This window comes from Mustela nivalis (assembly GCF_964662115.1).
Source record: "Mustela nivalis genome assembly, chromosome: 20".
Classification (NCBI taxonomy): Eukaryota; Metazoa; Chordata; class Mammalia; order Carnivora; family Mustelidae; genus Mustela; species Mustela nivalis.
The window spans coordinates 14,973,334-14,998,205 of NC_139039.1; the positions used below are offsets into that span (position 1 = coordinate 14,973,334).

General features: G+C 40.5%; 1 protein-coding gene across 3 annotated transcripts; it reads right to left on the bottom strand.

Annotated features, from left to right (window-relative positions):
• Window positions 1-1,197: 1,197 nt before the first annotated feature.
• On the bottom strand, window positions 1,198-24,575 carry UBXN8 (UBX domain protein 8). 3 transcript variants are annotated; one of them, XM_082715116.1, is made up of 8 exons: window positions 23,521-24,575; window positions 18,979-19,101; window positions 15,306-15,376; window positions 11,871-11,993; window positions 10,307-10,444; window positions 8,180-8,221; window positions 4,962-5,036; window positions 1,198-1,676 (listed from the first exon to the last, which is right to left on the bottom strand). In XM_082715116.1, exons 1-8 carry the CDS (start codon window positions 23,606-23,608, stop codon window positions 1,479-1,481), a joined length of 858 nt encoding a protein of 285 aa, XP_082571242.1. In that variant the 5' UTR covers window positions 23,609-24,575; the 3' UTR covers window positions 1,198-1,478. The 3 variants fall into 3 exon arrangements, with proteins under 3 accessions (XP_082571242.1, XP_082571243.1, XP_082571244.1); XM_082715117.1 differs by lacking the exon at window positions 18,979-19,101; XM_082715118.1 differs by lacking the exon at window positions 10,307-10,444.
• Between the last annotated feature and the right edge of the window lie 297 nt (window positions 24,576-24,872).

Consider the following 24,872-nt stretch of genomic DNA (forward strand, 5'->3'; position numbering starts at 1 on the left):
TAAGTAGCAAAACTTCTTGGTAACTTTTACAATAATCAGTTTTTCCAAGGGGTCTAAACATTTGGGGTCCTTTTTTTTGCTTTTTTAATCAATTGTACATAAGTATAAAGTACAGCAGGACACACAGAAAACTGTAATTTTAGTCACATTTACTTCTGGATGTTGAGATTATGGGTTATTTTAATTTTGTTTTTATAACTTTGTGAAGTTTTGAATTCCTTTTATGATTAATTTAAAATATGAAACTTTTTCATTTTTTTCAATGTGGGATATTCCAGAGACAAAAAAAAAAAGAGGTTGAGACAGCTTATTATTTTCAAACATGTATTAAGCATCTACTATATACTAGATACTTCTGGAGGAAAAGAAAGATATAATTCTTGCCTTTTTTTTTTTTAAGATTTTATTTATTTATTTGACAGAGAGAGATTACAAATAGGCAGAGAGGGAGGCAGAGAGAGAGGAAGGGAAGCTGGCGCAGAGAGCCCAACGCGGGACTCGATCCCAGGACCCCGAGATCACGACCTGAGCCAAAGGCAGAGGCTTAACCCACTGAGCCACCCAGGCGCCCACAATTCTTGCTTTTAAGGAATTATGTATTTGGGGAAACAAAAATACAGCAATAATACAGTGTAATAAATTCTACACAAGAAGTAAAAGGAGCATTAAAGAGCATTAGAGAGAGGCCAATACACACAGGAGTCAACTTAATTGACTCAACACACATAGGAAAAGAAAAAGTGAGTGACCATAACAAAGATCTTTTTATACCACACTTGTGAGTTGAACTTGGTATTACTCAAGTACATGAATATAACACTGCAGGAAGATGAAATAAACTATCAGGAAGATGAAATAAACTATATATATATATATATGACTATATATATATTTAACTTGGTATTACTCAAGTACATGAATATAACACTGCAGGAAGATGAAATAAACTATCAGGAAGATGAAATAAACTATATATATATATATATATGACTATATATATTTATGAAAATAAACTATATATATATAGTTTATTTCATCTTCCTGCAGTGTATATATATATATACCATAGGTCACACACACACACACACACACACACACACACACACACATTCCTACTTAATAGACTTTAGAGTCTGAATTGTGAGACGGTCAGAGTGGCAAGGTGGACTGTAGAGGCAGAAAACAGACTTGTATGACTTTGTTTTTCAACATAATGATAAATGATGTCAGCTAGGAAAAATACAGATCATTGAGTATCTTACTGTAGACATTTTTATCTAGTCTTCATTTGGTACATGGTAAGATGGCACATTCTAAAAACTATTATATGCAGAGAGTAATCCTTTTCTAATCCTTTATGTCCACATGTTCCCAAGGACATCAACATTAAAGTGTTTCCCTTCTTGAGGTCAATCAAGGGATGGCATAATTTGAATGTGAATCCTTTATTGTCCTGTAAGGCCATGGCATCGCTGATTTTATGGGGAACAGGCAGTTCTCCTTTCTTCATTAGTTGTCTGCTCGTTCTCTTCCACATTGAGTACAGTATCCACAGTTATTCCTATGTCCTGCAGGGACCAGCCTCCCCCAACTTCCAGAGGGCGTCTGGGAAAGGAAGTAGACAGGCTGTATTGGGATGTGTGGTACCCAATTTTCATCATCCAGTCAAATAAGACCTAAAGGATAAAAAGTTTAGCTATCAAATACTGTGCACAGTTGTGTCCCTCTAGAACATCATGATATTTTATAATTCTTCCACTGTAAAATCATGCCCCTCGGAGTAAAGAAACAGAACCATCTACAGTTTAAAGGAAAATAATACGCCTAGAACTGAGAGATGCAAATTACCTTTAATACCTTTCCAAAGTTTCAGAGAAGACCTAGGGACTAAAAGCACCTACAGATAGCAGGGGCATTTAACAATTAGCAAAGCCCCAAGCCTAGGAAATGGAAAGGCTATTCAATTAAAAATTATGAATAAAGGTTAGCACCTGCCAAAAAAAAAAAAAAAAAAAAAGATTATTTCAATCAAAACCAAAGCCACTAGTCAAAAATCATTCAGGAACTTTGTCACCAGAGACATGTCCAGGCCCCAGTGACTACCTTATGATAGCTCAATTTCCAATGGGCTATTCCTATTAACTGAGAACATTTCTTGTAATGAAGATTTCCATAGTAACTGTTATGAAGATTTCCATAGTAACTTCCATTTCCTATTGCCTAAAAATGCCTGCCAAAGAACTGTTTGCTTTCTTCTTAGGAAGAAAGCTGGATACTAGAATATTCTTGGGGTAAACTGGAGTATCAGTTACAGATAATCTCTGACTTTTCCTGCTAACTACCATCCAAGAACCTACTGATATTCCATTCTTCTAGGTTATAAAGCTTCATAATCTTCCAGATTTGGATACACTTTCATTCAACCAATCCCCATATAAACACCTGTATCTTTGATCATTTGTCTTATTTTTTTTAAAGATATTTATTTATTTATTTGTCAGAGAGAGAGCATGAACAGGAAAAGCAATTAACCAAAAGATATATTTTAAAGATTATGAGGGGTGCCTAGGTGGGTTCAGTCAGTTAAGTGTCTGCCTTCGGCTCAGGCCATGATGCCGGGGTCCTAGGATCTGAGCCCCTCATCGGGCTCCTTGCTCAGCGGGGAGCCTGCTTCTCCTTCTCCTTCTGCTGCTCCCCATGCTTGTACTCTCTCACTAATCTCTCTCTGAGTCAAATAAGTGAATAAAATCTTTTAAAAAAGAAAAAAAAGATAATATGAGTAAATTATCCCATAGGAACAGTGGCCCAATTTGTATTCACAAGAAAAACTAATGAGATTCACTGTTTTTTCCACACACTGCCCAAAATTTTGTACTCTTTTTTTCCTTTTTTAAGATTTTATTATTTATTTGTCAGAGAAAGAGCAAAAGCACAGACAGCTGGAGGCAGAACAGGCAGAGGCAGAGGGAGAAGCAGTTTCCCTGCTGAGCAAATAGCCAGATGCGGGACTTGATCCCAGGACCCTGGGATCATGACCTGAGCCCAAGGCAGACGCTTAATGGACTCAGCCACACAGGCGTCTCAGTACTCTTCGTTTTATTTTTGACAATCTGATAGGTACAAAATTCTGTCCCAATTTATTTTGCACTTCTTTGATTCTAAGTGAGGCCTAACATTTTTATGTCACTTTTTTTTCTTTAGGAAATCCTTCATTTTTTTTTTTTTTAAGATTTTATTTATTTATTTGACAGACAGAATGAGAGAGATCACAAGTAGGCTGAGAGACAGGCAGAGAGAGGGGGGAAGCAGGCTCCCTGCTGAGCAGAGAGACTGATTCGGGGCTCATCCCAAGACCTTGGGATCATGACCTGGGCTGAAGACAGAGGCTTAACCTACTGAGCCACCCAGGCGCCCTCCTTCGTGTTTTTTTGTTTTTTGTTTTTTTTTTTAAAACTGTCATTCTACTGAGTTTACCTCTTCCTTGATTAGTATACTCCTATAAAGAAATGACTATCATATGTAGATATAAAATATTTTTTCCAAAGTTTTAACTTTCTGAATTTGTTCTTTTTCTTTTGGTAGTAAGATTTTATTTATTTCCTTGAGAGAGAGAAAGATCACAAGCTGTGAGGAAGGGCAGAGAGAAAGGGAGAAGCAGAATCCCCACTGAGCAGGTAGCCCCATGTGGGGCTCAATCCCAGGACCCTGAGATCATGACCTGAGTCAAAGGCAGACGCTTAACTGACTGAGCCACCCAGGTACCCCTGAACTTCTTCTTTATAGAATTTTGCATTTCTATGTAATCAAATCCATTAGCATTTTCCATTATAGTTCACAGCATGCTCGTCATAGAAGGCTAAATGCAACAATCAAGACAGAAAACCATTTAGATATATTTCTAATACAATGCATAGTTAAGCACACTTAAAAATAGAAATACACCAAAATATTAGCAATTGGCCTTGGCATCAGACTGCAGATCAAGTCTTTTTTCTCTCTACTTTTCTGTTGTCCAAATTATTGCTAATGAACACAGCACTGTTTATGAGAAAAAATACTCTATTAGAACAAAAGGAAATGACCCCTAAAGAATGATCTGAAAATTACATATAAGCAATAGGGCGTAAGTTAATAACCCATCAAGGATAATGGGAACAAAGCTAAGACTGGCTGCTTGCTAGGGATTTGAGAGCATCGTTATCTACCCAGCTGTGAAAATGTAATTAACTAAAAAAAAAAAAAAAAAAAACAACCATTTAGGGGCACCTGGGTGCCTCAGTGGGTTAAAGCCTCTGCCTTCAGCTCAGGTCATGATCCCAGAGTCCTGGGATGGAGCGCCATGTCGGTCTCTCTGCTATGTGGGGAGCCTGCTTCCTCCTCTCTCTCTCTGCCTGCCTCTGCCTACTTGTGATCTCTCTTTGTCAAATAAATAAATAAAATCTTAAAACAAAACAAAACAAAACAAAAAAGAACGGGATAAAAGGGGCACCCAGTGGCTCAGTTGGTTAAGTGGCTGCCTTCGGCTCAGGTCATGATCCCAGCGTGCTGGGATGGAGCCCTGCATCGGGCTCCCTGCTCAGCAGACAATCCGCTTCTCCCCTCCCTCCGTCTCTGTCTCCCAGGTAGTGGTCTCACTCTCTCTCTGTCAAATAAATAAATAAGATCTTTAAAAAAAGAACTGGGGAAAAAAAAAAACAAAGAAATCACAGTTCAAAAAGATCCAGAATATGGTGAAAAAATAATGAATACTATTATGCTGAAAATAAATAAAAAATAAATAATTTTTAAAAAAATCCAGAATACCTAATTATCCAAATTTCTGCAACACCGAATACATACAAATGCCCTTGACCATCCCTGAAGGGAAACCCAGACAAGAGAGTGGTACGGCCTCCCCCACTGCACGGGAGTAGACTTACCAAATTCAACAAAAATATTTCTCAAAATACAAATGGCCTCACCTGTGAACTGCAAGACTTAAAAAATCTTCTTCTCAGGACACTCCCACTTGGACATCGGAAGGCAACAGTAACTACCTGAGAAATAAAAATGTTCAAGTAAGAATTCCAATCTGCTGCTCTTCGCAGTTCCAAAATGGCTACTCCTATGACACGTCCCTAATTCTAAACAGCTTGTGGGGGGTTTTGTAGGCATTTAGCTCTGAGAGTAATACGCCAACAAAAAGGTCCAGATAAAAATCAATCTAAATATAAAAATGCCTCCTGAAATGGAAGAACATCTTCCTATTGACTGACATCAATGATGGCACCTTCCAGAGAGGACACCAGAAACTAGATGCTTCTGTCTAGATAATATCAAGGTTGCACAAGGGATTCAAAATTCATCTACCAAACCAAGAAGGTCCAGTGGCACCTCAGAATCTAGAGGAGAAAAACACCGGACTGGAAGGAAACAAAAGTTCCCAACTGACTCTATCATCGTAGGCTGTGCCCAGAGGAGTAGGTCCTAGTTGCAGGGATAGAGCTTCTGCTCCATCTGTTTTACGGATTGGGTTTCCACATCATTTCTTCCTGATTAAACAGTTAAATAGCTAAAAAGAGCCTGGAAACTGTTAGTTAATATTAAAAGTCATTTAGGGGCGCCTGGGTGGCTCAGTGGGTTAAAGCCTCTGCTTTCGGCTCAGGTCATGATCCCAGGGTCCTGGGATCGAGCCCCACATCGGGCTCTCTGCTCAGCAGGGAGCCTGCTTCCTCCTCTCTCTCTGTCTGTCTCTCTGCCTGTGATCTCTGTCTGTCAAATAAATAAATAAATCTTTAAAAAAATATATTAAAAGTCATTTAAAAAACAGATGAGGAAGTCATTTTTTCTCATGTTTATTAAATGGTAACTGTCAGGAAACCCTTTTTTATTTTTTAAAGATTTTGTTGATTTATTTGACAGAAATCAAAAGTAGGCAGAGAGAGGCAGGCAGAGAGAAAGGGGAAAGCAGGCTCCCTGCTGAGCAGAGAGGCGAATGTGGGGCTTGATCCCAGGATCCTGAGATCAAGACCTGAGCTGAAAGCAGAGGCTTAACCCACTGAGCCACCCAGGTGCCCGGGAAACCCTTTTTAAAAAGATTTTATTTTGCAAGAGAGCAAGAGAGAAGGAGCACAAGCTGGGGGAGGGGCAGAGGGAGAAGCAGACTCCCTGATGAGCAGGCAGCTGACATAGCACTGGATCCCAGGACCCTGAGATCACAATCAGAGCCCAGGGCACCCAAGTGCCGGTCCTCTCATTTTTAAATATTTACCATATTATTTAGAACTCTATGGATGGGGACGCCTGGGTGGCTCAGTTGGTTAAGCGGCTGCCTTAGGCTCAGGTCATGATCCCAGAGTCCTGGAATCGAATCCCACATAGGGCTCCTTGCTCGGTGGGGAGCCTGCTTCTCCTTCTGCCTCTGCCTCTGCCTGCCACTCTGCCTGCCTGTGCTCGCTCTCTCTCACTGACAAATAAATAAAATCTCTAAAAAAAAAAAAAAAGAAAAAATAAAGAACACTATAGATGGTTGTAATACTAAATAAATAACACTAAAAGAATCAAAATGTACTGCTTAAGTAAGAACTGTATTGTGTTTCAGATCCCTTTCTCTATCAGAAACCCATGCAGTCTTTAGTTCTCTCAATTAGTCCATTCTGAGATGCAAGCAAGCTTTGGCCAGAACAGGAATTTCCTTATGGCCCATTATCATAGAGTCACAGCTACCCCATACACATATATATATATAGTGAAAGCCCCACCAATCTGTTCTGTAGGAATGATGTCATGTGTTTTAAAAACAGAGTAAATTCATAAAAGGTGTTCCCTGTTAAACCTGAGCTATATTTAATTACTTCTGTTTGATAAATGGTTGTCATGGATACCAACCCAGCGCTTGATGTGAAGGGAGAAGGTAGAGCGCGCAGGTCAGGACAGACACAGCGCAGACTTGAATTTGTTGGATATAACAGAAAGGAATTAGAAGTTGTTTTTCTTTTTTTGTGTTTCTCCTGGAGGTTCGGTGTCTGGATTGCACCCTTCATTGTCTCTACTCTGACTTTTGGATTTTCGTCAGACATCCGAAATCTTCAACTGAGATGTTGTGATGTGTTGATAAAAATGAGACCCTCCCGGTGGCTTTCCTGGTAGACTCAAAACCTTTTTTTTTTTTTTTTTTTTTTTTAAATTTGACACAGAGAGATCACAAGTAAGGAGAGAGGCAGGCAGAGAGAGAGGGGGGAAGCAGGCTCTCCGCTGAGCAAAGAGCCCAACATGGGGCTCGATCCCAGGACCTTGAGATCATGACCTGAGCTGAAGGCAGAGGCCTAACCCTCTGAGCCACCCAGGTCACCTCAAAACCGGTTTTTAAGGAGTCTAACCATTGCTGAGCCCTAAGACCATAAGGGCTTTCCTTTGCGGCTTTAAAGGACTTTGGGGCTTTAAAGACCCATGCTCCCAGGACATGAGAGACCCCTCTGGACCTCAGCCTGGGGACCTCAGGAAGGCAGCGGACATGGCTGCAGGACAGCTGGGCAGAGAACAGCAGCCCAACACGGAGCAAAGGGTCAGTCGAACCCCGCCCCCCAAAACTGCAAACCGTCCTTCAACTCAAACATCTACACAGTAGCTGCATTCTTCAGTTCCTCTGTCTTAGGGGGAAAACTACAATTTGAAGTCATCTGCCTATACTGATTCTGTTTGAATAAGTAACTCCCGGGGCACCTGGGTGCCTCAGGTGGTGATCTCGGGATTCTGAGATCGAGCCCCAGGATGGGCTCCCAGATCAGCAGGGAGGCTGCTTCTCCCTCTCCTTCTGCCTGCAGCTCTGCCTGCTTGTGCTCTCTCTATCAAATGACTAAATAAAATCTTAAAATAAATAAATAAATAAATAAATAAATAACTCCTTTGCTGAGCTCAAGTTTGGAAAAGTCCGTGTATCCTTTCTCTGCTCCATGAAGTGGGAGGGCTCTTAATGCCCCACCGTCAGCGGACAGCGGACGGACCGTGGGCTCCAAAACAGGATGGAGTGGAGGGGTTTGAGATGACACCACATTCAAAACTGACGTAGTTACAATGCAATCCCCTACACACGGGTACCCGCTCCGTTTTCTAAACCCAAACCGAGATAAGAGGTACTCACTTGACGTTAAAAAAAAACAGAAAATAAATTTAATTTCCAAAGGAAAAAAAATAAGCTTACTTCTTCAGCTGTTTCAGGAGGTTCTTCAGGTAGATCAAGAACCTAAAGATAAATTGGGATTTGTAAGAGGAATGTAAACATTTTGAAGGGAAAAAAAACAAAAACCAAAAAACAATGCCAGCAAGAAGAGTTCCTTTTAATACAGAGTTCAGGCATATCTAAGATTAATGAAATCTTTTAATAGATATTTATAAAAAATATGTAATACGAAAGAGCTCAATTAATAAACACTTTTGGGGAAGCAACTCTGTGCTGAACAGATGATAGTAACAGAAGGTGAGCTGACAGCTACCCATCCATGCACATGTAAGAATCTTATTTTTATGATATTCCAAGATACTGTATAAAATATATTATTTAAGGAAACAGAGGATAAATATTAACTTCAATAGACACCCCCAAATTATTTATGTGCACATGTGCTTATATATCACATCTTAAGCTCATATTTTTCTTTTTTTTTTTTTTTTTAAGATTTTATTTATTTATTTGACAGAGAGAAATCACAAGTAGATGGAGAGGCAGGCAGAGAGAGAGAGAGGGAAGCAGGCTCCCTGCTGAGCAGAGAGCCTGATGCGGGACTCGATCCCAGGACCCTGAGATCATGACCTGAGCCAAAGGCAGCGGCTTAACCCACTGAGCCACCCAGGCGTCCCAAGCTCATATTTTTCTTGACTGGCACTTCTAAGGGACTGGATAACCACCATTCACTTTGGTTGTCTTCATGATTTACTCTGCTTTCCTATTTCTATTTAGCCATTACAAAACCAGGTGTTCAGACCATTTTCTCTCATTAAACAGTTGCCAGCAATTTCCCCTTAGGTATACTTTTTGTTTTTTAATACCACAGACTCATGTGTTATAGCATTTTATCTAACCAGCATGAATTGCATTTTATCAAATAAACCATTTGTGTTTCTCTGGTATCAAAAGCACAAGTGAGGGGCACCTGGGTGGCTCAGTGGGTTAAGCTGCTGCCTTCGGCTCAGGTCATGATCTCAGGGTCCTGGGATCGAGTCCCGCATCGGGCTCTCTGCTTGGCAGGGAGCCTGCTTCCCTCTCTCTCTCTCTCTGCCTGCCTCTCCATCTACTTGTGATTTCTCTCTGTCAAATAAATAAATAAAATCTTAAAAAAAAAAAAAAAAAAAAGCACAAGTGATAGTCAACCAAAATTTACCATCAACTTGAGACAACTCACGTTATGGACAAAAAGCAAAAATCCTGGATTTTAAATTAGTTCATACAGTTCATTAGAGCTTTTTGAAATGCTAGAAACAGTTCAGTGACCTGATTGCCATCTTCAAGCCCCATTAAAGGACCAAGAAACCTCAGACAGAGAAGCAACACATTAGAAACTATTTTCAGGGAAAATACGGCCTCCCAGCTTTCCGTAAGAGTTAGTGCAAAGAGACCTATTTCCAACCTTTGCCACCTTCAAAAGAGTTAACTGGGGACTGAAGATATGAAAGAACAGAAGGAATAATAAATCTGAGCACTGGGGCGCCTGGGTGGCTCGGTGGGTTAAGCCGCTGCCTTCGGCTCAGGTCATGATCTCAGGGTCCTGGGATCGAGCCCCACATCGGGCTCTCTGCTCAGCAGGGAGCCTGCTTCCTCCTCTCTCTCTGCCTGCCTCTCTGCCTACTTGTAATCTCTGTCTGTCAAATAAATAAATAAAATCTTTAAAAAAAATAAAAAATAAAAAAATAAATCTGAGCACTGTTCCAAAGTGAATGATTGCTAACCCCTTTTTCCTAGCAGGACCCCTGAGAAAAATGACACTTGCTAAATATGGCTTAATCGTGTCTTAGCAACCTGTAGGAACATTTTGGTTAATAAACATTATATTTTTCATTTCTACCTAATCGGATTCCCTCGTCAGAAATAACTGAGTATTTTCAAAACCTATTAGCATCTTTTTTACATCTTCTTTCTGCGTGGCGTTCAGAACATTCATACCCAACAGGAAGAGTGATTCTCAATGAAGCTGATCCCTTTGCAGGGTAGTGGGAAGACACCATCTGGATCCAAAGCCAGTCCTAATCTTCACTCACTGTGCCACCTGGCCCAGACAGCAGTATGCCTATCGCACAGGGATACGATTACATGAGTAGGCATTTAGGAATGAACCTCCTTCCGCGTGGGCTGCTCAGCAGATGGCGAGACTTTGGTTAACAGCTTAGGCAAGTTTCGTCTCTTTGCTGCTTCTCTGTTTGATGTTTTAAAAGCCGTCTGGCTCTCATTTTCCAGCACCAAATCTTTGTCACCCTAGTAAAAAAAAAAAAAAAACCAACAGATTATTTCTAAATGCTCTCTATTACCAACTTTATTCTGTTCACAGTGGTTATTTCTTTTACCCCAGTGGCATTTCAGTAAAAAATATAATTTAGTTCGGGTGCCTGGCTGGCTCAGTCAGTAGAACAAGCAACTCCATCATGAGTTCAAGCCTCACATGGGGCAGGGAGCCCACTTAAAAAAAGGGGGGGGGATTTAGTTATTATGTGGCCCAGAAACTTAAAGTATTTTCTTAGACAAGAAAACATGGAGCTTAACATCTTCTAGAAGCTGGTGCGCCTGGGTGGCTCAGTGGGCTAGGCATCTGTCTTCGGAAGGGGTCATGATCCCAAGGTCCTGAAATTGAGCCCTGTGACAGGCTCCCCACTCAGCAGGAAGCCTGTTTCTCCCTCCCTCTGCCTGCCTCTGCCCCTGCTTGTGCACTCTCTCTCTAGGTCAAATGAAATCTTAAAAAAAAAAAAGAAACTACCCTTATCCAGTTCTGGGGCTCCCTCTGATAGATATAAGGCTGGAGGGATCTTTCCATTTTAACTGATCCCCAAGTTTCTCAGTAGGATGGAAGAAAGAAGAAAACCTGGATGATAACCTTTTCTCCTTTCATTAAAGAAAGCAAGACAGTGCAAGGGATTATGCCTCAAAAGGTTGTGGAAATAGAGCATGTATGTAAAAACAGGTCTGCGTATATGACCATGAAATACTTTCATAGCTGAACATGGTCCTAGTATCCTGTTATATATAAACATGCTTAAGTTCTCAAATTCAAACTCTCATCTTTCTTTTGAATTAATCACTTTAGAAGGCAAAGGATTTTTTATTCCAGAAACCATAAAGATGACTTTTTGTTAATATTATCCATTAAAACTTTCTTCTGTGCAAAATAATTGCTAGATTCTCAGACACATGCTTATCTGTAACAAATTCCTCTGAACTTCCAGTAGCAAATGATGAAATTCAGACTCAATGGCAAGGGAAAAAAAGACCCAAAGGTTAATTCGACTTTAGGGAAACAGAGTCAAACATAATGAGCAAAATGTGAGTTTATGGTACCAGGGAGATCTTAGTTAAGGAAAGATCTGAATTTCCTCCTATAAAATATGGTGATTAGTCAACAGTTCTCTCAATGACTACCTTATGTTAAAGCTTATCAAGCACCTAAGTTATACACTCTTCCGGCACCAAAAGCATTTAGCCCTTCGACACACAGATATGCTCTATGTATAATCACGATCAGTAAAGACTCCCAAAAAACAGACCATATTACTAATTTAACCTCATTTGAAAATAAAAAATTAAATATCTGTGATATACATTGTATGTACTTATCCATTGCACACAATATACATCAACTGCATATACATAATAGCCGAATTCAAAATATGGAGGGAGGATATTTTCTAACCCCAAGCTTATGGCCATTGCTCAACTTCCAGGTTTCACCCGTCATCTGATAAAAGCGTTCTTCCAGTTTTTTCAGCTTCATTTCCTGGTGAGGTTTTAGAACATTCTCTATGTATCTGCTGGCCTGTTCAAAAAAATAAAAGAGGCACTGTTATTATGCCATTCCTAAGATTTTATGTTGTCTATAAAATAATAAATAGAAACCAGGAGAAGAAATTGTATTCTCATACTAACTCAATTTTGCCCAAAAAGCAGCAGCCTCCACTTCAACAACACTCTCTACAAACCTGCATTTGTATGTAATGCTGATAAAAAACAAATGTTCTATATTTATGCTTATTTGGGAGTCTGCCTCTACCCCTTTAGTGTGTTTTCATTTCTTTTTCTTTTTTTTTTTCCAGTAAAGTTTTATTTTTTAAGTAATCTCTACACCCAACGTGGGGCTCAAACTCATGACCCTGAGATCAAGAGCTGCGCTCTCCACCGACTGAGCCTGCCAGGCGCCCCTGTCCTGCGTTTTCAGTGCGATGAAAACGTACTAGGAGCTAGGGATGACGGGATCCTTGACTTCTAGGAGCTTTGACTCAGAGCCGTTTGTTGAAAGCATGCCCAACACATGAAGTTGCTTGGAAGAGCGTTCACTGAATAGCTTAATCACAGTAAAGTTGAACATTATCTTTGGACTTAAAATGAAAAACAGAGACTAAAAAGAGAGAGAGAAACAGGAATTTCAAAAATCACACTGGAATTTTTAGGTTAACGGTGCAATATTTCAAAATTCTAGGGATTTTAAATCTGTTCTTTGCCAGATCAAACTATCAATCAAGTATCAGAAGAGAAAAATCACCATTTTACAATGCCAAGCCTCAAAAATTTTACTTATCAGCAGGTACCTTTTACATATCTGCACAAGTCCGGTCCTCCACCATCCACATACATAGACTATACAGAGACACTAATTATCTTTTGTCCAAAGAGAGAACTTCAATGGGTTAAAGACTTCTGCCAAACAAAAGAATCCTAACTTTACAGACCTTTAGGAATTACAGACACCGGTTAACAGATAGTTGGCATCTAGATGTCCCTATAATTTACTAATTATCAAGCAAGGCTTTATAATTAATAGTCACTTCTACTGGAAATAACATGATATAGGTCAAATATTTACAAGAGAATTTCTTATGAAAGATCTTGCAAGGACACTTTTATTGTTCTAAATTCAGATTAGGGTTGTTACAAATGTAGTAATCTCCCATCTCCCAACAAATACAGAGGCTTTTACTCTTGTGACTTGTTTTCAGCCTTCACTTGTTTACTTTAAAAGGAGTAATTTGTTCACCAGAAGAACAAGTTGTTTAGAAGCTGAAACATATTGATAACAAGCTGAAAACAAGTTGGTAGCTTTCATAATATTAGTGCCCTTGTACCAAAATATTAGTGTCCTTGTTTGTTAAAACAAACAAATTAAATAAATAAATAAATAGTTTATGTTTTTAATATTTAGATGAAAGTCCACATGAGTCCCTGCTTTCACAAAGATTTTGTTAATGATCAATCTGGCAACTGCCTCGGTCTGACAGTTCAAGGTCAAGAAATAAGTGTTAGATGATCATCCACAGTAAATGGAATTCCTAGCTATCAAACACAATCTTGAATAGGTTACAGCAATGCTCTGAGCAGTGCTCAGAGGGAAAGTTATACTTGTAAACATCTAATTAAAGAATGATCTTAAATGAAGAATTTAACTTTATACCTTAAAAAACTGTAAAAAGAACAAACTAAACAGAGAATAGAACAGAAAAACAACCAAAAGCAAAATTGGTTCTTCAAGAAGATCAACAAAACTGACAAACCTTTAACCTGATGAAGAAAAAGAGAAGACAAATAATTAAAATCAGAAATGTGAGGATATTACTACCAGCCTTACAGAAATAAAAAGGATTAGAAAAACAGTATTAGAACAATTGTAGACCATCACATCAGAAAACCAAAATAAAATAGACAAATTCCTAGAAACACAAATTGCCTAAACTGATTCAAGAAGAAATAGGAGGGGCGCCTGGGTGGCACAGTGGGTTAAAGCCTCTGCCTTCGGCTCAGGTCATATTCCTGGGGTCCTGGGATCGAGCCCCATGTCAGGCTCTCTGCTCAGCAGGGAGCCTGCTTCCCCGCATCTCTCTCTGCCTGCCTCTCTGCCTACTTGTGATCTCTCTTTCTCTGTGTCAAATAAATAAATAAAGAAGAGGAAATAGGAAATCTCAACAGACAATATTGAATCAGTAATTAAAAACCTCCCCAAAAAGAAGAGCAGGACTAGATGGATTCACAAGTGAATCCTTATCAAACATTTAAAGAAGAGTTATTAACACTGATTCTATTGATATTCCAAAAAATAAAAGAGGTGAGAACAATTTCTAATTAATTCCATGAGGTCAACATCCTCCTCACACCAAAGACACGGAAGGACAATACAAGAAAAGTATAGACCAATATCTCTTATAAATAAAGGTGCAACAAATTCTAGCAAACTGAATCCAATAGCATACTAAACGGGTTATATGCTAGCTAAGTATTATTTACCCCAAGAAAATAGTTCGGCGGTTCCTCAAAAAGTTAAAAATAGAATTACCATATAACCCAGGAATTCCACTCCTATGTATGTACCCAAAAGAACTGAAAACAGGTACTCAAAGACTTGTGTCCAAATATTCATAGTGGCACTATTCATAATAGCTAAATGGTGGAAACCTAAATGTCAATCAGCAAATGAATGGACAAACAAATTTGATATATCCATATAATGAAATATTATTCATCCACAAAAAGGACTGAGGTATTGATACCTATGTATGGATGAACCCCAGCACATTATGCTAAGTCAAAGCAGCCAAATACAGAGGTCATATGTTATAGGATTCCATTCATATGAAATGTCCAGAATAGATAAATTCATACAAATAGAAAGCACGGGTGCCTGCCTGTCTAGTTTTGGAACTAGGCAGAGGTAACAGCTGCACAACACTGAGACTGTTCTAAAAGCCACTGAAATGTACATTTTAAATTGTTTTTTTTAATTTGGTAATTTTAGGTCATGTGAATTTGACCTCAATAATTAAAAAAATCTAAGCACAAACATAGAAAGCAATAGACCTCAATTTTAAATGCCCCAGATAGGGGCACCTGGGTGGCTCAGTGGGTTAAGCCTCTGCCTTCGGCCCAGGTCATGATCCCAGGGTCCTGGGATCCGAGCCCCGTGTCGGGCTCTCTGCTCAGCGGGGAGCCTGCTTTCCTTCCTCTCCCTCTGCCTGCCTCTCTGCCTACTTGTGATCTCTGCCTGTCAAATAAATAAATAAAATCTTTAAAAATAAATAAATAAATAAATGCCCCAGATATTCTGTATTCTCTCCATATATACTCTCTAAAAATTATGCTTTACCTTTTCACCCTGTGCCTCTTGCTGTTTTTTTCTGACAAGTTTTTGTTTTTCCTCATTCTTCTCTTCTTCTTCTAAGACAGCAAAACATAAAAGTGCTTTTTAATTCCCAAATATGATAAACTGAATGCTCTTTTCTCTGAAGACAGACTGTAGATAACATTTCAAGAGAGACAACCCTTCAAAAAACAGACTGTAATTTTTGAAATAATGAAAATGAGATATATGCAGATAGTTCAAACAAAGAAATCCACAAGTAAAATCTATAAGAAAAGGTCTATTCTGAAACAAAAGTTCTTTCACATGTATTGGTATTTTATGTATAGTTTGGGTGAGGAGGCTTCAAGAATGATTATGGGAGGGGCACCTGGGTGCCTCAGTGGGTTAAAACCTCTGCCTTCAGCTCAGGTCATGATCTCAGGGTCCTGGGATAGAGCCTCGCATCGGGCTCTCTGCTCGGTGGGGAGCCTGCTTCCCCCTCTCTCTCTCTCTGCCTGCGTCTCTGCCTACTTGTGATCTCTGTCAAATAAATAAATAAAATCTTTAAAAATAAATAAATAAATAAATAAATAAATAAATAAATGAAATCCTAAAAAAAGAGTGATTACGCTGGGGACAGCCTGGGTGGCTCAGTTGGTTAAGCATGTGAGTTGGATTTTAAGTGTAGGCCCTTGATAGGGATTCAGCAGCTCCAAGACATGGCACAGGAGCTCATTACTGAACCTGAGCATGGAATGCTGCACTGCAGACTTGAGTACCATTTGGTCACCCTTGGACATGACCGTAAAAGCAAAATGCCAGGATGCCTGGCTGTCTCAGATCTCAGGGTTTTTAGTTCGAGCCCCATGTTGGATGTAGAGATTGCTTAAAAATAAAAACATAAAATCATAAAATTATTTAAAAAAAAATAAATGCAGGGGCACCTGGGTGGCTCAGTGGGTTAAAGCCTCTGCCTTAGGCTTGGGTCATGATCTCAGGGTTATGGGATCGAGCCCATATGGGATCTGCTCAGTGGGGAGCCTGCTTCCTCCTCTCTCTGCCTGCCTGCCTGTCTGCCTACTTGTGATCTGTCAAATAAATAAATAAAATATTAAGAAAAAAATAAATGCAACATGCCTAGACCCTGAAGCTGGGGTGTGTTTGGCAATTCTGATGATTGAACCAATATTAGGTTATTAGCCACTGAACGGCAAGAGAAAGGATTTTTGCTGTTGTATGACCTTTTTCATTCTGGGTATACTAAATTAGTTATTTTGGGGCGCCTGGGTGGCTCAGTGGGTTAAGCCGCTGCCTTCGGCTCAGGTCATGATCTCAGGGTCCTGGGATCGAGTCCCGCATCAGGCTCTCTGCTCAGCAGGGAGCCTGCTTCCCTCTCTCTCTCTCTGCCTGCCTCTCCATCTACTTGTGATTTCTCTCTGTCAAATAAATAAATAAAATCTTTAAAAAAAAAATAAATTAGTTATTTTAAGTGGAGCCCAACATGGGCTTGACTTCACAAGGCTGAGATCAAGACCTACGCTGATATCAAGAATAGTAGCTTAACCGACTGACTGACCCAGGCGCCTGTACCAAGTTTTATTTAAATTAATTTAACTGTATTCCCTTGAGGAATTATCCATCTTTTTGGAAAATATATCCATTAACCTGCCTGGCTCTTTAAATAGGAACACTCCTTTCTGTCAACTACTTTCTCTCCTGGCATTAACTGTTTCCTCAGATTTATGAAGGAAATATTAGGGTAGCAGCAAAGCACACAGGAAATCAGAAGGCCCAGTCTGGCCACTAACTTGCTATGTGATGAATCAGACTTAGTGATCTTAAGACTCCCTCCTGACTCTGAAACAGAGTATAGCTTCTAAATAAATCAATAACAGGTGATTAAGGAGCTTTAATTTTTTTTTTTAAGATTTATTTATTTATTTGACAGAAATCACAAGGAGGCAGAGAGTCAGGCAGAGAGAGAGGAGGAAGCAGACTCCCCACTGAGCAGAGAGCCCGATGCGGGACTTGATCCCAGGACCCTGGGATCATGACCTGAGCCGAAGGCAGAGGCTTTAACCCACTGAGCCACCGAGGCGTCCCTATTTTTTTTTTTTTAAGTAGGCTCCATGCACAATGTGGGGCTTGAACTCACGACCCTAAGATCAAGAGTCACATGCTCTACTGACTGAGCCAACCAGGAGTCTCAAGGGGCTGTAATCCTTAAAGTCACTGAGCTTTTGATACATTTCATCATACAAATCTTTACAAAATACGGAGGATTAAAATTTGGGGAAGACAAAGTATATAGACAAGCTTATTTTTTACTCATTTGAAGAAAGTCTGACAATTAAGCACTTTATACGGTTTTTTTTTTTTAAGATTTTATTTATTTATTTGACAGACAGGTCACAAGCAGGCAGAGAGGCAGGCACAGAGAGGGGGGAAACAGGCCCCCCACCAAGCATAGAGCCCGATGTGGGGCTCGATCCCAGGACCCCAAGATCATGACCCAAGTCGAAGACAGAGGCTTTAACCCACTGAGCCACCCAGGTGTCCTAGCACTTTATACAGTCTTAATTACTTCTTTTTTAAAAAAATTATTTATTTGAGAGAGACAGAGATAGCAAGAGAGAGAGAGAGAGAACAAGCGGGGGACAGGGAGAAAGAGAAGCAGAGTCCCCACTGAGCAGGGAGGCTGACGTGGGGCTCGATCTCAGGACCCCAGGATCATGCACTGAGCCGAAGACAGACGCTTAACCAAATGAGCCACTTTTGACATTGTTAAGAGCTTTTAACAGTTAAAAGTAAAACTTCTTACTTCTCAAAAATAAGAAGAAGCCCGGTTTCCTAAAGTTAAGAGTAAGCGGTATGTAAAGGAAAACTGACAAAGTGAAATAAAAGATAAATTAGGTTGAAAAGCCTTTATGAAATAATGGTAGATACAATTACTATTTGTTTAATAGTTTATAAACTGAAAGCACCAAAGAACAATTAAACTGCATGATTTGGGGTGCCCGGCTGGCTCAGTTGGTTAAAAGTCTGCCTTCTGGCTCAGGTCATGATGCAGTCAGGGTCCTAGATTTGAGCCTTGAGTCCAAGTATCCCTCTCTCCTTCAGCCGCTGCCCGCTGACTCATGCTCTCTCTCTCAAATACATATATAAAATCTTTAAAAAAAAAAATCTGCACAATTTTAAATTAGAGAATTTGCAATGTATCAACATAGAAATGGTATCATTTCAAATGCATGTATAAGGACAATGTACAATTTCAAATAAAATGTTGGATATGGGGGTGCCTGGGTGGGTGTATTTGGTGGAATGTCAGACTCTTGGTTTCAGTTCACGTAGTGATCTCAGGTCATGGGATCCAGCCCTGTGTAGAGCTCCATGCTCAGGGAGGAGTCTGCTTGAGATTCTCCCTCCCTCTGCCCCTCCCCCACTTATGTACAGGCACGAGTGGTCTCTCCGTCTGTCTCTCTCTCTCCCCCTTGCTAAAAATATATAAAGAAATCTTTTTTTAAAAATGGGGATTTATAGTCCATTAAAAATCAAGACAAAAGTTGTAATGATGACTCTACCTTGAAATTGCACATCACCAATTAACAGTAAGTAGTTCTTACTATGCAAAGTTCTAGAATCAATAAAGAAACATGAGTAGAAAATTATAAAAGGGTAGCATAAATAATAAACTTACCTTTCAGATACACTTGGGGCGATTTAAATGAATTAAGCCATGAGGTAGTCACAGAAATAATTAAGGTAAGAACAGCAAGCAGTAAGAAAATCCGACCACACAGCAAAATTAGATCTTTAACGCCTTATAAAGGTTAAAAAAAAAAAGTACAATTAAAATTCAGAACACTTTTCTTGAAACTAATAATAAATAGCAAGGCATTAAAAAAATTTAGAGTGGTATAGTAAAAGTTAATTTATGCAACTGTCTTACGATTTTTTTTCATACAGTCTCCTTTGTGACCTAAAATCATCATGGTTGTCATTGCCAGAACGAAAGAAAACAATTTTAGAATAGCTTTTGTCTCAGGAATATATGTATAATTCAAGTGACTGGCTACATCATAAACAGTATGACTATCAATAATGAATAAATTCTGGTTTCCCTCTATCCAGAGAAGGAAAGGAAATTATCCCAACAGGAATTAAATTGTGACAGTATCATCTTGTCAAATTCTCATTCTATTTAAAAACAGTCATTCTGAAACATGAAATTCATATTTCTCATAAATTATACAACTGTATACTTCTCTATTTCTGAATATTTATTCCATCATTTGCAAATAAAATTACTATATACATACATGTTCACCTAGAAATAAGTAAAAATTCAGTATTTTGTCTTATTTTAAGAATAAAGATGAAAATTAGATGAGCAAAAATGTAACAAATACCTATATTTTGTGTAACATTATTTGCTAATAGTGAGAGAACAAATACAAAGTTGGGTTAAAAATGCTTTCTATGCTTCTCCCCCTCTCTCTGCCTGCCTCTCTGCCTACTTGTGATCTCTGTCAAATAAAATAAAATCTTTAAAAAGAAAAAATGCTTTCTTACCTCCAAGAGTTTTTAGTTTGGTAGTTCTCAAAAGTTACCAGGCATAATCAGGGCAGGTAATCAGTCCAATTAAAGATTAAAGAAGGAATTATATATACATACTTAAATATTTCTTTCTTTCTTGAAATATAGTTAGTTGACCATACTTATAATAAATATTTCATTTAATTTAATTAATTTTTAAAAAATTTTTGTTTAAGTAATATCTGTACTCAATGTGGGGCTCAAACTCACAACCTGGAGATGGAGAGCCACACATTCTTCAGACTGAATAGGCCAGGTGCATAAATATTTCATTTTTAACTCAAAACTGATACATATGTTATCCTTTTAAAAAAATAGCAACTTAAAGTTGTTTAAAGAAATACTTGTTGGGCGCCTGGGTGGCTCAGTGGGTTAAGCCGCTGCCTTCAGCTCAGGTCATGATCTCAGGGTCCTGGGATGGAGCCCCACATAGGGCTCTCTGCTCAGCGGGGAGCCTGCTTCCCTCTCTCTCTCTCTCTGCCTGCCTCTCTGTCTACTTGTGATCTCTCTCTGTCAAATAAATAAATAAAATCTTTAAAAAAAAAAAAAAAGATGGGCGCCTGGGTGGCTCAGAGGGTTAAGCCTCTGCCTTCGGCTCAGGTCATGATCCCAGGGTCCTGGGATCGAGCCCCACATCAGGCTCTCTGCTCCGCGGGGAGCCTGCTTCCTTCTTTCTCTCTGCCTCTCTGGCCACTTGTGATCTCTGTCAAATAAATAAATAAAATACTATTAAAAAAAAAAAAAAAAGAAAAGAAAAGAAAGAAATACTTGTTTTGGGACACCTGGGTAGCTCAATTGGTTTGGCTCAGGTCATGATCTCAGGGTCCTGGGGTCTGGGGATTGAGTCCTGCATCAGGCTCCCTCCTCAGTAGAGATTCTGCTTCTCCTTCTCTCCACCCTCCACCTGCTGGTACGCTCTTGTGCTTGCTTTCCCTCTCTCAAATAAATAAATGAAATATTTTTTAAAAAAGAAAGAAATACTGTTTTGTTTTGCCTCACAGTCCTCTAACTTTTGCCAGCATTAGCTGTTGACCCAAGTGTTGTTCAAAACAACACCTAACTAAACCTAGGGTATAATGAAAGTAATTTAATACCTACAGCACTGGTATTTAGAGAAACCACTCAGGTATGGGATTTATGTTTCATTATGCTGCTTTTTGTTCTAACAAGCAAGCAATTTGCAAATGTCATATAGGACTATAAAAGAACTAGATATGTGCGCACATCTTTGAAGTAAAAAAAAAATTATTAAATTGATTTTTTTGGTACTTATTCTCAAGAGCCCACGTACAAGGCACTTCAAAGAATAATAAATGTGAGGAAGCAGCATTAATATATTTAGCTGTGAGTACCAGTAAAAATGGCAATGAAGGCTTTTACATACTAGAAAAAGATAGGAATCATTTTTTCAGTGTCTGTCCAAAAATACAACCCAAGTGAATGAACAGGTATGGGATTTTTAATTTTCCAGCCAGGAATTCAATTAGCAGCTCCGGCTGAGTATTAGTGTCTGTAAGTACTGCTCCACATGTAACCACCCCTGCAGCCATTGCACTGGGACATATGGTTTGTAAAATAGACTTAACTACTATTACTGGATATTTGGAGGATGACTATCAAGAAAATAAAGTAGGGGCACCTGGCTGGCTCAGTCAGTAGAGCATGTGACTGTTTGAGCACACTGGGTGTAGAAATTACCTAAATTAAAAGAAACCCAGGGGTGTCTGGGTGTCTCAGTGGTTTAGGCCTCTGCCTTCGGCTCGGGTCATGATCTTGGGGTCCTGGGATCGAGCCCCACGTTGGGCTCTCTGCTCGGCAGGGAGCCTGCTTCCCCCTCTCTCTCTGCCTGCCTCTCTGCCTACTTGTGATCTCTGTCTATCAAATAAATAAATAAAAATCTTAAAAAAAAAAAAAAAAGAAACCTAAGTAAACGACCATCAGTTCACAAATGACAGAGGTTTCTAGCAGAAAGGAGTTAAAACTCAAAAACTGTATTTTCCCGATAGAGCTGATTATGTGAGGAGATTTCCTGCTGCAACCACCTTCTCATTGACTAGTGACTCAAAAATTAAGTACATGGGGCACCTGGGTAGCCCAGTCGTTAAGCATCTGCCTTTGGCTCAGGTCATGATCCCACCATTCTGGGATCATGCCCGCGCCCTCCTCATTGGGAAATGTGGTTCTCCCTCTCCCTCTGCCCCTGCTTGTGTTCCCTCTCACTCTCTCTCTGTCAAATACATAAATAAAATTTAAAAAAGAAAAACCATTAAGTGCAAAGTAGAAGAGAGTCTAAATTAACAGAGGTGGATACTGTAAAGGCAAGGGAGCCAGTAAATTCAAGAATAGTAAGTGGGAATTTAACATTCCCTTATGTAATTTGGATAAAGGTCTTTTGTTAGATTCCAATACAGCCTGAGTGAGTAGGAAGTTTCTAGAGGGACTCTGCAGATTTTTTTTTTTTTAAAAAGCATTTTATTTTAAGTTCTTATTTTCAGCAACACTTCTAGGTACCTAACTTCTTGGGGCTGGGGAGAGGGAGAAGAAATCTACAAAGCTAGGTTTTATCATGGTCTCTAACTTAAAAACTGAACACAGGGAGGGAGACATGCATGTAAACCCATGACTAACATACCCCCAAATGGACTGATTCTCAAGTCCATTTTCCTCTGAGTTTTCCCTTTATCACTGGCACTATCCACTACCAAGGGTTGTCCAACTTCACATGCAGGAGTCATTCTTGATTCCCTCCTTTCCATGAATCCATCCACAAATCCTGTTGATTCCACTTTGTAAATATTCCAAGTCTGTGCACATTTCATCTGTTCCCATCTTACACTACTTGCCTACTTCAAGAGCCTCACTTGCTTCACTGCTTCCACTACAGTCTCCTTCCAAAACATTCTGCACAGAATCCAGGGACTGACTATCCAGTTATGCCTACGCCTAGCGCGGGGCTTGAACGCACAACCCTAAGACTGAGTCGCATGCTCCGTTGACGGGAGCTAGCCGGACGCTCCTCGAGGGACTCAAAGCCTTAGGGACGCGCTCCACCTCCGCTAAGTCTGTTTTCTCAAGTGTAAAATGAGGGTTGTAACAGTAACCACCTCCATAGTTATAATACAGATTGGATGAGATAACAGAGTTAGGCTTTTAACAGGTGCTCAGTGAATGTTATTATCTCGAGACACTCTCCCCCAAGTCTCCTTGATCCATGAACAGTGACGTTCACCCTTTCCTCTGACACGTCACAATTCCCTTTGTCTAGAATGTTTTTGGCTGACTCCGTATCATTTCCTTAAATTCCACTGAAGGCCTACATCACACCACCCTATTTCCTTGTGAGCGTTCAAAACAATCTGCCAGTAGTGTCTACGTAAGTTCCTGTGCTTTTTGCCAGCCTCTCCCCTTGCACGTCAAACTGGAAGGCCACCTTCTCCCCCCAAAACAGCCAGCCACCCCCAATGCCCCAGGAGTCTCGCTCCGCGGGAACTCGGCGCCGGAAGAGAGAGGCGGGCGCGATGCAGCCTGGGAATTGTAGTCCACGCCGCCCATAGAGGCGGCGACCTCGAGACAGGAATTCGACGCAACATTTGTGGGAAAGTTATGCCGTTGTGAGCGCCAGAAGGAAAAAGCTAACACTTACTTAGATCGGGGATCCCACGCCGGAGCTCCAGACACAAGAGGGGGAGAGCAGAGAGGAGGAAAACCCCAATGACCCCACGAGAAGCCATGCTGGCAGAAGCTCCGCGTCCGGGGGAGCCCCGCCCCTTCCGGTTGCGCCTAACGTCGGGCGACCGAGTGGATCCCTTCCCAAGGGACGGTTTTTCGGGGCGCGAGGTCCTGAAGCTGGGTCGTTGGTTCGACTGATATCGCCCCTGTTTTCGAACTCATGATCTGTAGTCTTATATCAGAAGAAATGCAGGTCACCTCCCCACGTCACATGTTTCCAGAGAAATGGGTCTGTCTGGCAGCCCGCCTAGCCAAATCCTGTGAAAGCAAAGCTTGGGCGCTGGCTGCAGCTCCCTGGCGACAGGGCCCGCAGCGCTCGACCCTTCGGCTGCTGGACTCTGGAAGCTGTGAAAAAGAACTCTCGAAAGTCAAATGTACTGGAAGAGAAAGTGTAGAGGCCGTTGACTGTGTCAGAAGGCAGGCTCTTGCCTCGTGATCTGCCTTGTGTCCTCAGTGGGTGACTGTGGGCTTTGGGGTCGGAGCTACTAAGCACTACTCTTCTGAAGGATCTTCCCTACCTCCCGAACGGTTCCTGGCCCCTTCTGCACCTCTTGTTCCTATGGGTTGATCTCTAACGGTTCCTGGTGCCTTCTGCAGCCTCTTGTTCCTATGGGCCGATGCTTGAAAAGTGGGGCCTGGACCAAATTCCAGGTCCTGCAGACCCTGGAGTCCTGCTACTCCTTGCCCTGTGCCTCAGTTTTGCCAGAGCAGGTGTGACTGTTGAAGACTTAGCTTGACCTCGCAGTTCTATGACCTCACTGCCATCCCATGACTCACCTCTGTGGCGTTTCTAAGCAGCTGCAACTCAGTTAAGCGCGGATGGTCCCCACAATTTACGAAGTTTAACGCTTTGAAACTTCGTTTTCTGACCCATCCATCAGTCCTCCCACCTCACCTTTCCGTGTATTCCAGCACATTTATGGAGCCCCACAGTTTTGGCCGGTACTGCAGAACTACGGGAGATCCAAATACGTGTAAGTTACTGAATCTGTCCTCAAAAAACTCCGTTTACTAGCCCGGTAAACGGATAAATACAATACAGCTCCTGAGTGCTGTAATAGGGACACACACAGGGTGCTGGCAAATCCTACCCCAAGGGCTTGGGGGAACGCCTCCAAATTGTGTTGTAAGTGTCAGGAATTAAGGGGGGCAGTGAGGAACAAAGGAAGAGTGAGATTTCAAAGTTAGGAAACTGAATGCAGAGGAACTACCAGTTTAAATATGTAATGGTTCAAATAGTTTAAATATTAAATATTTAATGGTTTA